An 18,029-nucleotide genomic window follows, 5' to 3' on the forward strand; every position below is an offset into this window, starting at 1 on the left:
ATGCTTAAAACGGTAGTAAAACGAAAAAAAAAAAAAAAAAAAAAAAAAAACCCTGCAAGACAAAGGCATAATGAGCTAGTATGCATCACATACTAGCTCATTATGAAATACCTTAAAAACGAAGCCCCGACACGGACCCCCCCCGGACATTGCTGTGGGAGCAGACATGATCCCTCGGCGTCTCTTCTGGGTTCGGCGGCTCCGGCGCTGTGAGTGGCCGGAGCCGCGATGACGTCACCCCGTGCATGCGTGCGGGGTTTTAACTTTCCGGCAAGGAACTCTGAAGGTCCGCCGGACCTTCAGAGCACATGCGCCGCTAGCGTCAGCAGCTGCATGCAGTGCAAATATCTCCTAAACCGTGCAGGTTTAGGAGATATTAATTGTACCTACAGGTAAGCCTTATTATAGGCTTACCTGTAGGTAAATGTCACAAAAATCGGTATACTACTACTTCAAGGCAATGGGAAAACCTACAAGTAAAAAAACGACATTAACCTAATTCTATACCATGCAAAAAGCTAAAATCGGATTAGAAAAAAAAATGCCACATGGGCTTTTACCTTAAGCTGACCTACAACCATACTAATTATACAGTTGTCAGGTGTTGGCTGATGGTCTTGTGAAGTGATGCTATGCTGTATCTTCTGAAAGGGAAGCATCTGGAAGAGAGCAACACGTATGTAAACAAAACAGGATTTTGTCTTACCAGTAAAATCTGTAATCCCCATCACACTTTTGTTTTCGAGTTTATACAGGTTTAATGCAGAACTAAACTCTTCAGTTTAACACATTTTAACCACTTGCCGACTGCCGCACGACTATTTACGTCGGCAGTCAGCCCCTCACAGGCAGAGCGACGCAGGGCTACGTCTCTAGCCTGTAAGGGTTTTGGGAGCGAGCGGGCGCCGCATGCGCGCTCCCGCTCGGACACGGACCCCCCCGCACGCGTGCCCGGCGGACCCGATGTCCGCCGGGCACTCGCGATCGTCCGTGACAGCGGGAGAAAGGCAGGCGGCTAATTTTAACAAAGCCGCCTGTCAGTTCTCCCTGTGTATGAATGGTGATCAAACGGTTCTACTATGTAGGACCGTTGATCACTGTTCTTACACAGCAAGCCACAGCCAATCACAGTTAGAAACACGCCCCTAGGACACACTTAACCCCTCCCTCTCCAATACAGTTAACTCCTTCGCTGTCAGTGTCATTTTTACAGTAACAGTGCATATGTATAGCACTGATTACTGTAGTAATGTCACTGGTAACCCCAAAAGTGTCAAAAATGTCAGTTAAGGGTCCGATCTGTCCACCCCAATGTCGCGGTCCCGCAAAAAAATAAAAATCGCAGATCGCCGCCATTACGCGTTAAAAAAAAAACCAAACAAAAATCTTTCCCTTTGTTAGTAAACGCAATAACTTTTGCGCAAACCAATCAAAATACGCTTTTTGCAATTTTTTTTTACCAAACCTATGGTTAAAAAAAAAAAAAAAAAAAATTGGCCTAAAATGTTAAAATATTTTGATTTTTACATTTTTGGGGAATGTCATAAAAAAAATGTGAAAAATATTGTTATTTTTGCAAAATTGACACTTTGTTTATAGCACATGATCAAAAAAAAAAAAAATTCGCACAGGTGATCAAATACCACCAAAAGAAAGCTCAGTTTGTGGGGAAAAAAAAAAGGACGCCAAATTTGTTTGTTTAGGTACAGCGTCGCACGACCGCGCAAATTGTCCGTTAAAGTCACGCAGTGCCGAATCACAAAATAGGCCCTGGTCAGGAAGGGGGTAAAATCTTTCGGGGCTTAAGTGGTTAAAGCAGTTACATTTAAGGCATACTGATCACAAGTGCAGCACCCAGGCAACATCAGACTCCAATTGCAGAGGCTAAGAGGGCAGCTTCCCTGGCTGTAAATGATAGAAGAGTATACTTCAGCTTATAAGTGGTAGTAAATTCCCACTGGTTACTTGTACCTAAAGGCAAGCTTAAAATAAAGCTTACCTCTAGGTACAAGGAATAACTTCTAAAAGTGCACGGTTTAGAAGATATTCAGGCTCTCTGCAGCCAGTGATGTTACCAGCACATGTAGTCTGAGAATGCTTTTCTTTCAAGAGCTCCGTGCCATTGCTGTGACGTGATCACAGCTCAGCCTTTCAAGTGGCCAGAGCCTGCGAACCCAGAAGGAAGACCAGATAAGGATGGAAGTCCTGTCAGCGGTGACAGAGAGCTGCTAGAGGGCTTCATTTCAAAGTCTTTCAAAATGTGCTAGTATGCTATGCATACTAGCACATTATGCCTTTACCTTGCAGAGAAAGTTTATTTTTATTTTTTTAAGCATGTTTACTACCACGTTAAGGCAGAATTAAAGCGGCGTTATACCCAAAAATGGAACTTCTGCTTTAAAGCCTCCTGACCTGCCACATTTGGCATCTATTTTTTTTGGGGGGGGGGGGGGGGGGGGAGCGGGTACCTAGATTTGACATGTACCTGCTCCCACTTCCACTTGGGCCACATAGGTGGCTTGAGCGTAAGTGCTCTCTCCCCCCTCCCTGCAATCATCTGGGAAACGTCAGAGGTCCCAGAAGATTTCCTGTTCAAGCAAGCTGTCACAGCCGGGTGCCCACACTAGAGAACCCAGCGGCGTGCGGAAAAGAGGGAGAGAACTGAGGCTCCCACCGGCCGCATCGCTGGGCCGCAAGACAGGTGAGTGTTTGCTTTTTTTAAGTCAACAGCTACACTTTTTGTAGCTGCTGACTAAACTCCAAAAACGGGAAGAGCTCCTCTTTAAACCCATAAGAAAATATTAGATTGCAGCTTACCAATTCTTAGTTGTGGTGGCTGCATTAGTTATTAGTTTCCTTTTCTCTGAAGTTCATTGACACACGCAGCTTCATAACCATTCAGTTATGCTCCTCCCATCAGGAATAGGACACTAGGAAGGAAACGCTTTCACCACGCCAATGGGGGGGGGGGGGGGGGCTGTCGCTGCAGGCATAACCCCACACACTCTGCTACAGCCTTTAGTTTCGTTGCAAGCAGTGTTTAGAAGACAACCCCATTCCACTCAATTAGAGGGGCGGGTGCTGCATCCGTCAACGTACTTCAGAGAAAAGGATTTTCCGGCAAGTCAAAAATCCTGTTTTCTCTATCGTTCGTTGACAGACGCAGCTTCATATTTTCTTAGCCATTGGGACGTCCGAAAGCAGTATTATCATGAGGGGTGGGAAAAACGCAAAGAACAGAGTTCCCCAAAAGCTAAACGTAGCCAACCAGGTAACAAGGAGCTCAACCAGGAACAACTGGAACTCACCTAGAAAAAACAAACATACACCCTCAAAGAGAAAAAAAAGATCTCTTAAACAGCAGCCTGCAAAACCTTCTGGACATAAGAGGCATCCGAAGAAGCCAACACATCTACCTTGTAGAATTTTGTAAACGTGTGCACTAATGACCAAATTGCCGCCTTATGGCGAAAAGCCCAAGAGGCTCTCCGCGCTCCAGTAGAGTGCGCCTTCACTGGGAAAGGAGGAACCTGACCCTTCAGAGAATAAGCCTGAAAAACTGTCTGCCTGATCCATATGAATATGGTCGCAGCAGATGCAGCCAATCCTTTGAGGTCCTTCGGAAAGGACAAGTCTGATTTCCGGAAAGATTCCGTAGCCGCCAGGTAAACTCTAATTGCCCGAACCACATCCAAAGAACACAAAGCAATTTCCTTGGGATGCTTGGGCTTAGGACAGAGTGAAGGCAGCACAATGTCTTCATTCAAATGGAAATCAGAAACCACCTGAGGAAGAAACGACTGATTGGGTCGAAGAACCACTTTTGCTCTGTGGACCACCAGATAAGGTGAATGGCAAAACAACGCCATCAGTTCAGACACCCTGCGGGCAGAAGTGATAGCCATCAAAAATGCAACCTTCTGAGATAATGTAAGCAGGGGAAGGTTTTGAAGAACTGGTAACACCAAATTCAGATCCCACAGAGATAACTGGTCTCGGAGGCGCCATATGACGCAACCCCTGAATAAAAGTGCGAATTAGGGCATACGTAGCTAAAGGGCGTTGTAAAAACACAACCAAAGCAGACGCTGTTCAACCCCCTTTTTGAAGAGAAGTCAAAACCCTAGCTAACGAAAACAAGCGAGGGTGCACTTTCAAAGATTCACACCATGAAATCTACGATTTCCACGTACGATGGTAGATCTTCCTGGAAGTAGACTTCACGGTCTTCAACAGTGTAGGAATCCCAGTCACAAAGACCTCTATCCTTAAATACCTGGCTTTCAACAGCCTCGCCGTTAAAGCCAGAGACTAAAGCAGGATGGAATATGGGTCCTTGAGACAGCAGATCTTTCCTGAGAGGAAACCTCCAAGGAGCATCAGCGACCAACCTTACCAGGTCTGCGTACCAAGACCGGCGAGGCCAGTCTGGGGCCACTAGAATGACTGGAATCCCTTCCACCTCTATTCTGCGCAGTATTGGCAGGAGTTTCAACGGAGAGAACGCATATCAGTCGATACAGACCCCAAGGGGCCGCCAGGGCGTCTGTGGCGTCGGCTAGAGGATCCCTTGACCTGGCCACAAACCTTTGTTGAGTCAAGAAGCAAACAGGTTGACATTGGGTGTCCACCACCGGATCCTATACCCGACGACTCAGGGAAATCCGCCTGCCAGTTCTCCACACCTGGTATGTGCACAGCAGAAAGAGCAGGGACAAACTTTTTCGCCCAATCCAGAATCTCAGCCACCTCCCGGGCCGCCAAGACACTCTTGGTGCCCCCTTGATTGATGTACACCACGGCCATGGCATTGTCTGATTGAATCCGGACTGGGTAACCTTGCAGACAAATCGTCCAATGGCTCAGGCAAAGTTTGATCGTTCTGAGCTCCAAGATATTTATGTTCCAACTTCCAACCGAACTCTAGCAGCGTTCGGACAGTGATTGTCAAGTCGCCCAACAGGGCTGAATGAGAGTCCGTCCTCAATAGGAGATCGTCCAAGTACCCCAGTACCAAAATCCCCCGTTGGCGCAGTAATGCCAATACCGGAGCCAGTACCTTGGTGAAGACCCTGGGGGTGAAGGCAAGACCAAAGTAACGCCACAAATTGATATTTGCTCCTCTCCTATAGCGAAGCAGAGAAAAAACTGATGTCCAGCGTAGATAGGGATGTGTAGATACAAGTCCTTGAAATCTATGGAGGCCAAAAAGTCTCCCTGGTGTAGGGACGCCACTACCGTGCGAATGGACTCCATTCGAAACCTCTGTACCCGCACAAAGCAGTTCAAAGTTATGAGGTCCAGGATTGGACGCACTTTGCCTTCCATCCTGGGCACAGTAAACAGGTTTGAATAAAACCCTTGAAAACGTTCCTGAGAGGGAACCTGGCAAAAAAAATCACCCTTTGCGAAAGGCAGATCTTGTACCGCCTCTCGGAAATCCCTTAAACGGTCTAGCCTGGATGTGACTGGCCAGCAGCAGCAAACCAATCACAGGCAGCGGAAGCGTCACTGGAGAGCGGGCCGGCCGCATGAACGTGATGACGCGGGGGTGCGGTAACTGAAACGGTTACCGCCCCTTCCGCATCATCATCACGTTCATGCGGCCCGCCCTCCAGTGACGCTTCCGCCGCCTGTGATTGGTTTGCTGGTGCTGGCCAGTCACATCCAGGCAAACCGCGGCCCGGCCCTCCCTGCTGCCAGCGATTGGTGCTTAGTGCATGATCTACTCCTCGGCTGCTGCGGACCCGGAAATCAATGTGCACAAACATAAAATAAAATACATTTGCAATAATAAAGTTTTAAGCATCCGCTCCCCCGCCGCTGCCTGCCGCTCCCCCCCAGATTTCCATGACTTTTCCAAAACATTTCTAAAATCGTACTTTTCCATGACCTTTCCAGGCCTGGAAAGTGTCATCTCAAAATTCCATAAATTTTCCAGGTTTTCAAGGACCGTACGAACCCTGTATATCCTTTATTAACACATATAAATCAAATATAAAATTTACAAAATTGTATACGACATATATACATTTCTCCAAATGCCTGATAAAGACAAAAGAGCAGATCAAACTTCAATTTGTGCCATGCACATGTGCTGGGGAGCTGAAACTTAGACCCAAAGACCCCTACGCGTTTCGACTAAGTCGTCTTCCTCAGGGAAAAAGGTGGTCCAGAGTTCCTCAGAACATATATATTTAGTATTGGTAATTGCACGAAGGTCTGCACATGTGGCATATTCTGCAGATCTCCCCTCAAGGACCCCCAAGAAGGGAAAGAGCCAGATCCAAATCAGGAGACCACAAGGGGCAGGAGCAATGAAGGGCCGAAGCCCAGCCTGCTTCAGTTGTCAGTCAATAGTCCCCCGAGCACAGAGAAGGACAAGGGGATGACTATATATATATATATATATATATATAAAAGAGAAAAAGCCAAACAATAAAGTGCTAAAAGCAAGAGGAGATGGGGTGTGGCTTGGTCCCGATCCAAGATGGCTGCTTAGCTCCGAGATCCTGCACCTCACGGCCCGATCTTCTCTCTTTGCTGCCCGAAATCACCCCTTACCTGCTACCTAACCATGGGGAGTACGTCACGGAGCTCTTCGGCTACCCGATCCCGGTCCCCGCGGGAACCGGAGTCCCAGCCCAGCCGGAATATACCCGAAATCTTCCGCACCCAGAACAGGGATCCTCAGCGGCCTACTCCCTCTCCCTCCAGCCTACCTCGCTCCCGCTCGCCGAGTAGGGCCCCCCCGAGTGTTGATGCCTCACCGCCTGAAGCGGGCGCTCCCAGACCAGTGGCTTCCCTGTCGTTTGCTGACCTGCAGCTGGTGGCCACGGATATCAAAATGGACATTAAAGCTACCTTCTCTGCGGCCATTGCGGACCTCCGGAGTGACTTTCAGGCCATGGCCATGCGTGTGGATGAGGTGGAATCTACAACTGTCCGCCATGATGCCTCACTGTGTCATGTTCAACAGGTCACGGAATCCCACGCAGCACTCTTGAGGGATTTTAATTGCCACGTGGAGGACCTGGATAATAGGGGTCGGCGAAAGAACTTGCGGGTTCGGGGCGTCCCGGAGAGTGTAGAACACCAGAACCTTCCACAAGCTGTGGCGGCCATTTGCAACGATCTGCTGGGGAGACCCCCTGAAACACCAGTCGTCCTGGAGCGGATCCACCGTGCCCTGCGCCCTCGGGGCAGGGACAATGATCCACCTAGAGACGTGGTCTGCTGCCTGGCGAACTTCCAGGTGAAGGAAGACGTTCTAAGGAATGCCAGAGTCCGACAACATCTCACATATAATGGCGCCGAAATTAAGATGTTCCAAGACCTCTCCAACATCACTTTGCAGCGACGAAGAGAACTGCGCCCCCTGCTGGAGGAGCTCCGCTCTAGAGCCATCTACCGCTGGAAGTTTCCCTTTGGGCTCTCGGCCACCTCTCAGGGTTGCACCGCTCTACTTCGGGTCCCGGAGAAGCTGGAACACTTCTGCTCCACGCTGGACATCCCCTACGTCCACTTACCGGATTGGTATAGTGAATTCCGTCTCTCGCCACTTCACCGTGATGCTCCGATGGAGGGAGTGCATCCTGCAGGCAACTTCCACTTCGGCGTCGGCAGACGCAGAGCTCACCCGCCTTCTTCTCCTCCGGCTGAGGGAGCTGGCCCACCCCGCAATGGCAGTCCGATGGCATCCCCTGACCACCGCCGAGCACGATACACGCCGTGATCTGTGCAGCGTCTTGGTGTGAGTACCCGATGTCCCCTGTGTCCGTTGCCCTGGATTCTCCTACGTTTCTCCGGCTGTAGCCTGGCTGCCTACTGTATGTTTCCGTCACCTACGCACTGTGACTGCCCTTTACATAGCCTGGACACTGAGAAGACGCTTTGATCGACGGGGCCCCCTGTCCACTTGATCCCCCCCCTCCTGAACGCTATGCTGAGCTGTACCCCTGTTGGCCTACACGCTGTTTGCTTCGGCCATCTTCTCTGTTATTCCATGGATTCATTGCTCCCTGGGGCGTTCGTCCTCCCCCCCCCCCCCCGCCCTGCTTTATCCTCGACAGACGTTACATGTCGGTACTGTGGCGGTGGCCCTCCCCCCCCCCCCCTCCACCGGACTCTGTCACCGTTCCCTGTGCTGAGGGATTAGGTATATACAGTTTTGAACGGTACCCTATGCCGTCAACTCCTGGGATTTGTACTTGACTTCTGACTCTGCTTGCCCCACAGCCTCCTGCTTTTTGGACTTGGAGCTTCGCCCTGGGCCACTAGCACCACATCTTCCAGCATGCCTCTGCACACACAGCGGCCCTCCCGGATGATACTGGCTGCTGATATCGCTGACTTTCCCTAGGTGTGATGCTGGTCATGTTTGCTCCGGAAGGATTTGCTTTTTCACTGTCATTGCGGAGTCGTGCACTGAGGGCTGCGGGCTGTGTCTTGCATTGCCATGCCAGCTGGCTCCCTCGGTGTATGACCCCTATTTGACAGCCTTTTGGGTGGAACTGTTCTGTGGTGATCAAGATCTTCTGGTGGGGTTGGGGGGGTGGGGTGGGGGTTGTTGGTGGGGAGGGGGGGGCTGGGGGTCTCGAACTGGGCCTATTTTGTTACCTTTTCATGATCCACTATGTCTCTTAACCCTCTGTCCTCCTACCGTTCCCTTGGCGGTGTTGATGTTTCCACCGCCTGGGAATTGCCTGAGTGCAGACTAGCTCTGTGAAAGTGCCTTACTGGCTCCTTGGTGGGAAACAATTTTGTGATGTTGTGATTTCCATGCACACTAGTGGTCTTATCTCTACAGGTGTTATGCTTTAAGGTTGGGGCACAGGCTTCTCCCTCCCTTGTTTCAGGGTGACATTAGGTACTCCATGGGTATCTCCTTCCCTTCCCCCATCCCCTTTTGTTTAGACACTGATACACGGTTCACGGTTGCTTTGGGTTGGGTTATGTTGTTTTTTGGCCAAATTTGTCCGGACTGTTGCATATTTTGATATGTTCTACCCCCTCCTCCGTTCTCTACTTCTGTACTCCTACATTTAGGGCTGCCCCCTCGCCCTTTCCTTATAGGACTGGGCTGTATGCCCCTGTATTTTGGCTTGTATGCCAGAGCTACTCCCCTGGTTTCCTTGCATTTATAGGGCTCTTTTTAAGCTTTCAGGGCCTTCCAGGTGCCTGGTGCTGACTCCCATTTTTGGATACTCTACCTTCCACACTCGCCAACGGCTGAGGTGATTTACCTCTCCCGAACTTGATCCGATATTTTTTCTCCCCTCCCTTCCCTAGTTGGGTAAGGTAGCAGGTCTACTTACACCCTCGGTTTTTGTCCCCTACCTGCTCCCCCCCTCCCTGCTTGTTCCCCTCCCACCTTTCTCTTTGCACTCTCTTCTCCCCCCCCCCCCTTTTTTTTTTTTTTATAGGGTTTTGGCTCCTACCAGTTGCTGACATGCCACGTGCCCCTTCGTTGGGCCCCGACGCCCAAAAACTGAAAATAGTCTCCTTCAACACTAAGGGTCTTAACACCCCACAGAAGCGGTCAACGGTTCTAACGCATATGCGCAGACTCAGAGCGGACGTGGTCTTTCTTCAGGAGACGCACTTTCGCTCTGATGCTATTCCCCGCTGCCACAACAAGTATTATCCTACCGTTTTTCATGCTATGTCGGCTGACTCTAAGACTAAGGGGGTTTCGATTCTGATTGCCAAGTCTGTTCCTTTCACCATCTCGGCCTCTTTAGCGGACCCCCTGGGTCGCTATCTCTTTTTGACTGGATCTATTCGTGACCAGCCTCTAACTCTGGTGAATGTTTATAGTCCAAATTGCTCCCAAGTTTCTTTTTTCCGTGCTGTGGTTGCTGAACCGATTCCCTTCCAGAAGGGCACTCATTTTTGGGGGTGATTTCAATGTCCCTTTGGACCCTCTGTTGGACACTTCCACGGGTTCCTCTTGTCTTCCCTACAAGGCTCTGAAACAAATTAAATTGGGCCTTCAGGAATTGTCCCTGCATGATTCTTGGCGCACTATGCATGCACGTGTTAAAGATTTTACTTTTTTCTCCCCGCTGCACCGGAAGTATTCCAGGATAGATTATATCTTTCTATCCCAAAAGGATTTGATTTATCTTGTGGATGCTACAATTGAACCATCTATTATCTCCGATCATAACCCGATAACGATGACACTGTCTCTGCCTATTTCTGTTCCACGGGACAGAATCTGGAGGCTGGACGCCTCCCTGCTGACGGACCCTACCCGACTTTCCGAAATCCGCTCCTGCCTAGTGGATTACTTTCGATGTAATTCGACTCCCGATACATCTCTGGTCACTCAGTGGGCTGCACACAAGTGTGTGGTCCGAGGTAAACTCTTGGCGCTAGCCTCTGCACTGCGGAAGCAGAGGGAGGCGACCATCTCTGAGTACTTGTCTCAAATCTCTGCCCTGGAGAGGGCTCACAAGAAGACGCTGGCTCAGGCCACGCATGACACTCTCATGGACACTAGAGAAAAGCTTCAGTTGGAGTTAGACAGGAGGACACGCAGGAGCTTTTTGCTTTCTCAGAAGCTTTTTTATGAACATGGCAATAAGAGTGGCCACCTCCTTGCGAGAGCCTTGCATGCCCGGAAAGCCAAAACGGTCGTCCACCACCTTCGCTCGGATTCTGGCTCGCGTATCTCTAACAATAGGGATATAGCTGGCGCATTTGAGAGGTTCTATTGTCAGCTGTATAACTTACCACGTGAGAAATCTCCCTCCTCTACCCCTGAATCGAGAGTGCGTGCTCTCGACGACTTCCTCTCCAGGAATCTGACTCAGGGGATTTTGTCGGATTCCAGGGCTTCTCTTGACACCCCCATCACCCTTCTTGAATGGACGTCGGCACTCAAGCAGCTTAAGCCAAACAGGAGTCCGGGCCCGGATGGCCTGTCTGCGGCTTACTATAAATCTTTTGCAGACGTTCTATCCACCCCATTTCTGGCGGCGTTTAATTCTTTCGGCTGACCAGACCCTGTCCCCATGTATGCTTGAAGCGCACATAGTTGTTATCCCGAAGGAGGGGAAGGACTTGACCGCTCCGTCCAATTATAGACCGATTTCGTTGTTGAACGTGGATATAAAAATCTTTGCTAGAATCATGGCTAACAGGTTGCTTCCTCTCCTCTCTAAAGGGATACATCTTGATCAAGTTGGCTTTATCCCTGGCCGGGAGGCCAGGGATAACACCATTAAAGCTATAAACCTCCACCACGTCCTTTCAATGTCTCGGCAGAGGGGGTTCCTCCTCTCCCTGGATGCCGAGAAGGCGTTTGACAGGGTGTCGTGGGACTATATGGAAGCTGCCCTTCGCGCTTGGGGGTTGGGCCCGCGCATGTTGGGCTTCCTTATGTCTCTACGCTAATCCGAGTGCCCGGGTCCAGGTAAACGACACCCTGTCGAATGCCTTCCCCGTCCGCAATGGAACTAGACAGGGGTGCCCTTTGTCCCCCCCTACTTTTTGTTATGACATTGGAACCTTTCTTGAACAGTGTTAGAAATAATCCATCTATTCGCGGGGTCAAGTTTGCTTCCAAGGAATACAAGGTGGCCGCTTACGCAGACGATCACTTGCTGTTTTTGACTGAACCTGTTACTACTCTGCCTTCGGTCATGCGGGAGTTTCGTCAATTTTCCTCTTTGTCTAACATGAAAATCAATTTTGCCAAATCTTTTGCACTGAATGTCTCCTTATCCCCTCAAGAGGTGCAAATGTGCAAGACCAACTTCCGCTTTGTTTGGAAGCAAGACTCCTTGACATATTTGAGCATACAGATTCCGGCTGATCTGCGAAATTTGTTCCTTCTGAACTTTCCCCCGATTCTTTCCAAAATCAAACAGGATCTCCTCGCTTGGACTCGTTTGCCTCTATCTTGGTTTGGGCGAGCTGCGGTCTTAAAAATGAATGTTCTACCCAGGCTGCTATATGTTTTCCAAACAGTTCCCGTGGCAATTCCGCTGTCCTTCTTTGGGGACTATAAACGTCTTGTGTCCGCGTTCTTATGGAATAATAAACATCCCCGTATACATTACAACCTCCTCTGCTTGCCCAAACACAAAGGAGGTATTGGTCTTCCTGACGCTCGGAATTATCACATGGCGTGTCACTTAACTAGAATCATTGATTGGAACGTTCATGAGCCGTATAAGGACTGGGTGTCCCTGGAAGGTGGCTTCACTACACTTGATTTGGCTACGTCCCCGTGGTTGAGTCCCACTCATTTGCCGCCCTCTCTTCGGCTTCACCCTTTGATCGGCCCTACTCTCCTATCTTTCCGCACAACGTGCAAAACGCATGGTGTCTCGAGGGCCCAGGGTCCGATGACCCCGCTCAAACTCAATCCTGACTTTCCCCCCGGCATGCACCATCATTACTTACTTGACCACTGGCCGCAGGCACAACTGCGCATTCACCATGTCAGCGACGGAGAGGAGGCCTTTTCGGCCTCTTCTATTGCTCAGAAAGCAAAGAAACCCTTTGTTCCACCTTGGTCCTATCTTTTGCTGGCCCACTATGTGCGAACATTCATTAGAAAGTTCCCCTGTCGGGATTCCCCGAAGACGTTTGACGGGCTCTGTCAGCAGGAAGGCCCCCTCCGTAGGCTTATCTCCGTCACGCACTCTCTCCTGTTTGAGGACTCGGGTCAGCTTGTTCGTACCCGCTGTGCTGCCTGGGAGAGGGAACTGGCCTGTTCGTTCTCTGAAGACGAATGGGAGCAGATCTTCTTGAAAAACCACAAATGTTCGCGGAACGTTACGACCCAAGAAAACGGTTATAAAATTGTTTCTCGGTGGTACCACACCCCGACACTCCTTCACAAGATTACACCTTCCATACCCTCCACTTGCTGGAGGTGTCTGGCGGACACTGGCTCTCTCCTCAATATTCTGTGGTCTTGCCCTCGATTGACGGCTTTTTGGACGGAGGTCCACCGACTCATCAAACAGGTGACTACGGATGATCTGGACTTCTCACCTGCTCAATTCCTACTGCACCACTCCCCCTCCTCACATGCTTCCTACACAAAATCGCTTACTGTCCAGATGATCAATGCGGCGCGCCAATGCGTTCCTGTTCTGTGGAATTCAACGCAGGCACCTACGATTAAACAGTGGCTGCGTAGAATTGCTGTTATCGTGGAAATGGAGGAGCTCATCCATGTTGCCAATGACACCCCCACTAAACATCACAAGAAATGGGCATGCTGGGCTCACTTCACAACCACACCGGAATTTGCTACACTTAACGCTTAAGCTACGCTTGTTTCTTTGGTGATACACCTTGGTTTGGTATCATGTTTTGGGGCTACTTAGATGGTACCTTGGTTTTCCGAATCGACACCCTCATTCCCAATGTTTTTATTATTGTTGGCTATCATTACATACGAATTGGCATTAGCTCCCCCCCCCTTTTTTTTTTTTCTTTTTCTTCTCTCCTCTCTCTCTCCTGTCTCCCCCTTCCTTCCCCCGCCTTCCCCTTCCCCCCTCCTTGCCTTGCCTCCCTCCTTCTCCCTCCCTGCCCCCGACCTCATTTAGGTGCTCTGACCTGTCTGGCTGGTCCACACGGCTTGCACCTTTCCACAGCCCTTCCTGATGACCATTTTTTGTTCTTTCTTTTATTTTCTCCCTCTTTTTGATTCCCCCCTCCCTACCATTGCTGTGCCTGGGCCGGTTGGGCCCGGAGCGCGTTCATGTGCAAGGTCATGACCCTTTTGGCTTAGAGTGACTCACAGTGGTTCTCCTTTTCTTTTGTGTTCCTAAGCTGTACGGGTTTGTTACTGTTTTTCTGTACTCCCTCACATTTTTGGATATAGGGATTTTGGATCTGAACCTTCCCCTCTCTGGGTTTGGTATATCATTACAGGTTACACATTCTATGCAAGATTTGACAGATGCTCCTGGACCGATACGCATAGCTTGGAGCTTGCGACGCCTTACGTTGGTCCTGGGTCTTATTGGCCTTTTTATGTCTGCAAATGTGGGTGGGGAACTCAATTGTTTTGATATATACTGTATATGGATATTTACTTGCATATGGTTGTCATTTTTGCTGTATTGTATCTTTATTATTCAATAAAACGTTTTGAAAAAAAAAAAGCAAGAGGAGGAAAAGTCACTCAAAAAAGAGTAGCATCGATCTCCAAACTGCTTTTGAAGCTCGACAAACGTACCTCCCCACAGAAAGTAGGGAGGTACGGTTGGTCTGGGTAACAATTTTTTCAATAACCTCATCAGTTAAAAATAATTGGAGGTATGCCAAGGGGCGGTCATGGTCAATATCAACTTTTATACCAGGTGCTCCTGTGAATGGGAATCTTGGGGGTGTTGCCTAATCCATACCGCAGTCAATAGAGTACCAACTTCGCACATCGCTGAGCTCAGTCACAGAATCGTCGCTGTCGTCACCTTCCGTAGCGGATGACGAGTTTTCCCACGAATTGCTATCACTCAGTTCTTCAAGTAACCCTGTTTCGCTGCCACCGTTTTCCAGGTCGTCTAAAAGCGATTTTGCCGAAAAGAGCGCTTTTTGGACGCCATGGTCATTCTCAAATTTCCAGGCACAAAGAACTGGAAAAGCACAGGCAGAGCACTGGAAAAGTCAGTATGTGAATGTCTGAGGTAAAGGACTTGATACAAAATGTAATCTATTAGGATCACAGCTTTGTATCAAGTCATTTAATTTTATTTACACTTTTGAATTTGCCGACGGTTTCACCCCCCTGCGTTCAACGCTCGCAGGGGAGCGAACCGGAAGGCAAGTGCCGGCTTCTGCGAGCAGAGCGGGGAGAGACTGAGGATGGCTGGAGGATAGAGGGGGAACGCGGCAGGGGAACGCAGGGAAGGTGAGTGTGCTTCTGGGGTAATCCAGAGTGTGGCTTGGGGTTACTGCTTTTGGTCCACTATATTAACCCCGAGCCAACCTTGGGAATACCGCTAGGGGGGGTTAAAGAATAAAGTACAAAAAAAGGTTGCCAAAAAAAATAACCTAAAATAGGCAGAAACAAACTAATGGCTGTACTGTAGCAGAGTGGGGTTATGCCTGCAGGGACAGCCCCCATAGGCGTGCTGAAAGCTTTTTCCTGCCTAGTGTCCTATTCCTGATGGGAGGAGCATAACCCAATGGCTAAGAAGGCATGAAGCTGCGTCTATCAAGAAATGATAAGCTCAGAGTCCTGTCTACAAATGCTCGCAGTTTAGGTAAAAAAATCAATGAACTTGGGTCAATAATGGCATCTGAGAATGTAGATTTAGTGGCTGTTACGGAAACATGGTTTAATGAAAGAAATGACTGGGACATAACCATACCAGGATACTCTTTATACAGAAGAGACAGAGAAGGCAAGAAAGGAGGAGGAGTGGCCCTGTATGTGAAAGATAGCATTAAATCTAACCTAATACAAGTTGGTGAGGCCAACATAGAGTCAGTTTGGGTTACGTTGCAGTTTGCTAATCATGCAGTAACTCGTGTAGGTGTGATATATAGACCACCTGGTCAAGTTAAAGAACTAGATGATCTACTAGTTGAAGAAATAGCTAAAATGACAATGAAAGGAGAAGTTATCATTATGGGAGATTTCAATCTTCCAGATATAAACTGGAAAACCAAAATAGCAAGTTCTACCAGGAGTACAGATATTCTAAATTCCCTACTGGGGTTGTCTCTGCAACAAGTGGTTGAGGAGCCAACCCGGAGGGAGGCCATTTTGGATTTGGTATTCACAAATGGGGATTCGGTATATGATGCCATTGTAGGCGAAACCTTGGGATCTAGTGATCACCAGTCAGTGTGGTTTAATATAAGAACTGTGAAAGAATCACACCACACAAAAACAAAAGTTTTAGATTTTAGAAAAACAGACTTTTCAAAAATGAAATTAGTCATAAATGAGTCCTTATCAGACTGGAACGGATTACATGGAGTCCAGGAGAAATGGGACTACTTAAAAGGTGCACTATTGAAGGCAACAGAAAATTGCATTAGACTTGTCAGTAAAAGCAAAAAAAGGAAAAGACCACTGTGGTACTCAGCAGAAGTGGCCCAAATCATTAAAAATAAAAAGCTAGCATTTTGTAATTCTAAAAAAACCCAGAGCAATGAAGATAAGGAAATCTACAAGATTAGGCAGAAAAAGGCCAAGCAAGTTATAAGAACTTCTAAAGCGCAGGCAGAAGAAAAACTAGCTCAGTCTATGAAAAAGGGGGATAAGACATTCTTCAGATATATAAATGAAAAAAGGAAATTAAAACAAGGAATAACTAAATTAAAAACAAAGGACGGAAGGTATGTAGAAGAGAATAAAGGGCTAGCCGACTGCCTTAATGAATACTTCTGTTCAGTTTTTACAGAAGAAAAAGAAGGAGAAGGACCTCCACTTGAAAGGATGACTAATGAATCGTTTGATGCATGTGTCTTTACAGAGGAAGACGTTCTAAGATTGCTGTCTAAAGTGAAGACAAATAAGTCACAGGGTCCTGATGAGATACACCCAAAATTATTAAAAGAGCTTAGTGGTGAGCTGGCAAAACCATTAACAGATTTATTTAACCAATCATTAGTAACAGGAGTCGTCCCGGAAGATTGGAAATTGGCAAATGTCGTGCCCATTCACAAAAAAGGTAGTAGGGAGGAATCGAGCAACTATAGACCAGTGAGTCTGACATCAATAGTAGGCAAATTAATGGAAACCCTATTAAAGGATAGAATTGTGGAACATCTTAAATCCCATGGATTGCAAGATGAAAAACAACATGGGTTTACTTCAGGGAGATCATGTCAAACAAATCTTATAGATTTTTTTGACTGGGTGACTAAAATAATAGACGGTGGAGGTGCAGTAGACATTGCATATCTAGATTTTAGTAAGGCTTTTGACACTGTCCCACATAGAAGACTTATCAATAAACTACAGTCATTGAACATGGACTCCCATATTGTTGAGTGGATTAGGCAGTGGCTGAGTGACAGACAACAGAGGGTTGTAGTCAATGGAGAACATTCAGAACAAGGTCATGTTACCAGTGGGGTACCTCAGGGATCTGTACTGGGACCAATTTTGTTTAATATCTTCATAAGTGATATTGCAAAAGGCCTCGATGGTAAGGTTGGTCTTTTTGCTGATGACACAAAGATATGTAACAGGGTTGATGTTCCTGGAGGGAAATGCCAAATGGAAAAGGATTTAGGAAAACTAGAAGAATGGTCAGAACTCTGGCAACTGAAATTTAATGTGGATAAGTGCAAGATAATGCACCTGGGGCGTAAAAACCCAAAGGCAGAATATAGAATATTTGACACAGTCCTGACCTCAGTATCTGAGGAAAGGGATTTAGGAGTAATTATTTCAGAAGACTTAAAGGTGGGAGGACAATGTAATAGAGCAGCACGAAATGCCAGCAGAATGCTTGGATGTATAGGGAGAGGTATAAGCAGTAGAAAGAGGGAAGTGCTTATGCCGCTGTACAGAACACTGGTGAGACCTCACTTGGAGTATTGTGCGCAGTACTGGAGGCCATATCTCCAGAAGGATATAGATACTCTAGAGAGAGTTCAGAGAAGAGCTACTAAACTAGTACATGGATTACAGGAAAAAACTTACCAGGAAAGGTTAAAGGACCTTAACATGTATAGCTTGGAAGAAAGAAGAGACAGAGGGGATATGATAGAAACCTTTAAATACATAAAAGGGAATCAACTCGGTAAAGGAGGAGAGCATATTTAAAAGAAGAAATACTACCACAAGAGGACACCGTTTTAAACTAGAGGGGCAAAGGTTTAAAAGTAATATGAGGAAGTATTACTTTACTGAAAGAGTAGTGGATGCATGGAATAACCTTCCTGCAGAAGTGGTAGCTGCAAATACAGTGAAGGAGTTTAAGCATGCATGGGATAGGCATAAGGCTATCCTTCATATAAGATAGGGCCAAGGACTATTCATAGGATTCAGATATATTGGGCAGACTAGATGGGCCAAATGGTTCTTATCTGCCGAC

General features: G+C 47.8%; 1 protein-coding gene across 1 annotated transcript in view; it reads right to left on the minus strand.

The window, feature by feature from the left end:
• Window positions 1-18,029, minus strand: part of NUTF2 (nuclear transport factor 2) — a 140,313-nt gene that overhangs the window by 52,368 nt on the left and 69,916 nt on the right. Inside the window, exon 4 of the mRNA XM_082270665.1 lies at window positions 561-659. Coding sequence (XP_082126791.1) covers window positions 561-659 — 99 coding nt within the window. The remainder of the gene's footprint in view (window positions 1-560; window positions 660-18,029) is intronic.

The sequence above is a fragment of the Pelophylax lessonae genome (genome assembly GCF_965119305.1).
Source record: "Pelophylax lessonae genome assembly, chromosome: 10".
Taxonomy (NCBI): Eukaryota; Metazoa; Chordata; class Amphibia; order Anura; family Ranidae; genus Pelophylax; species Pelophylax lessonae.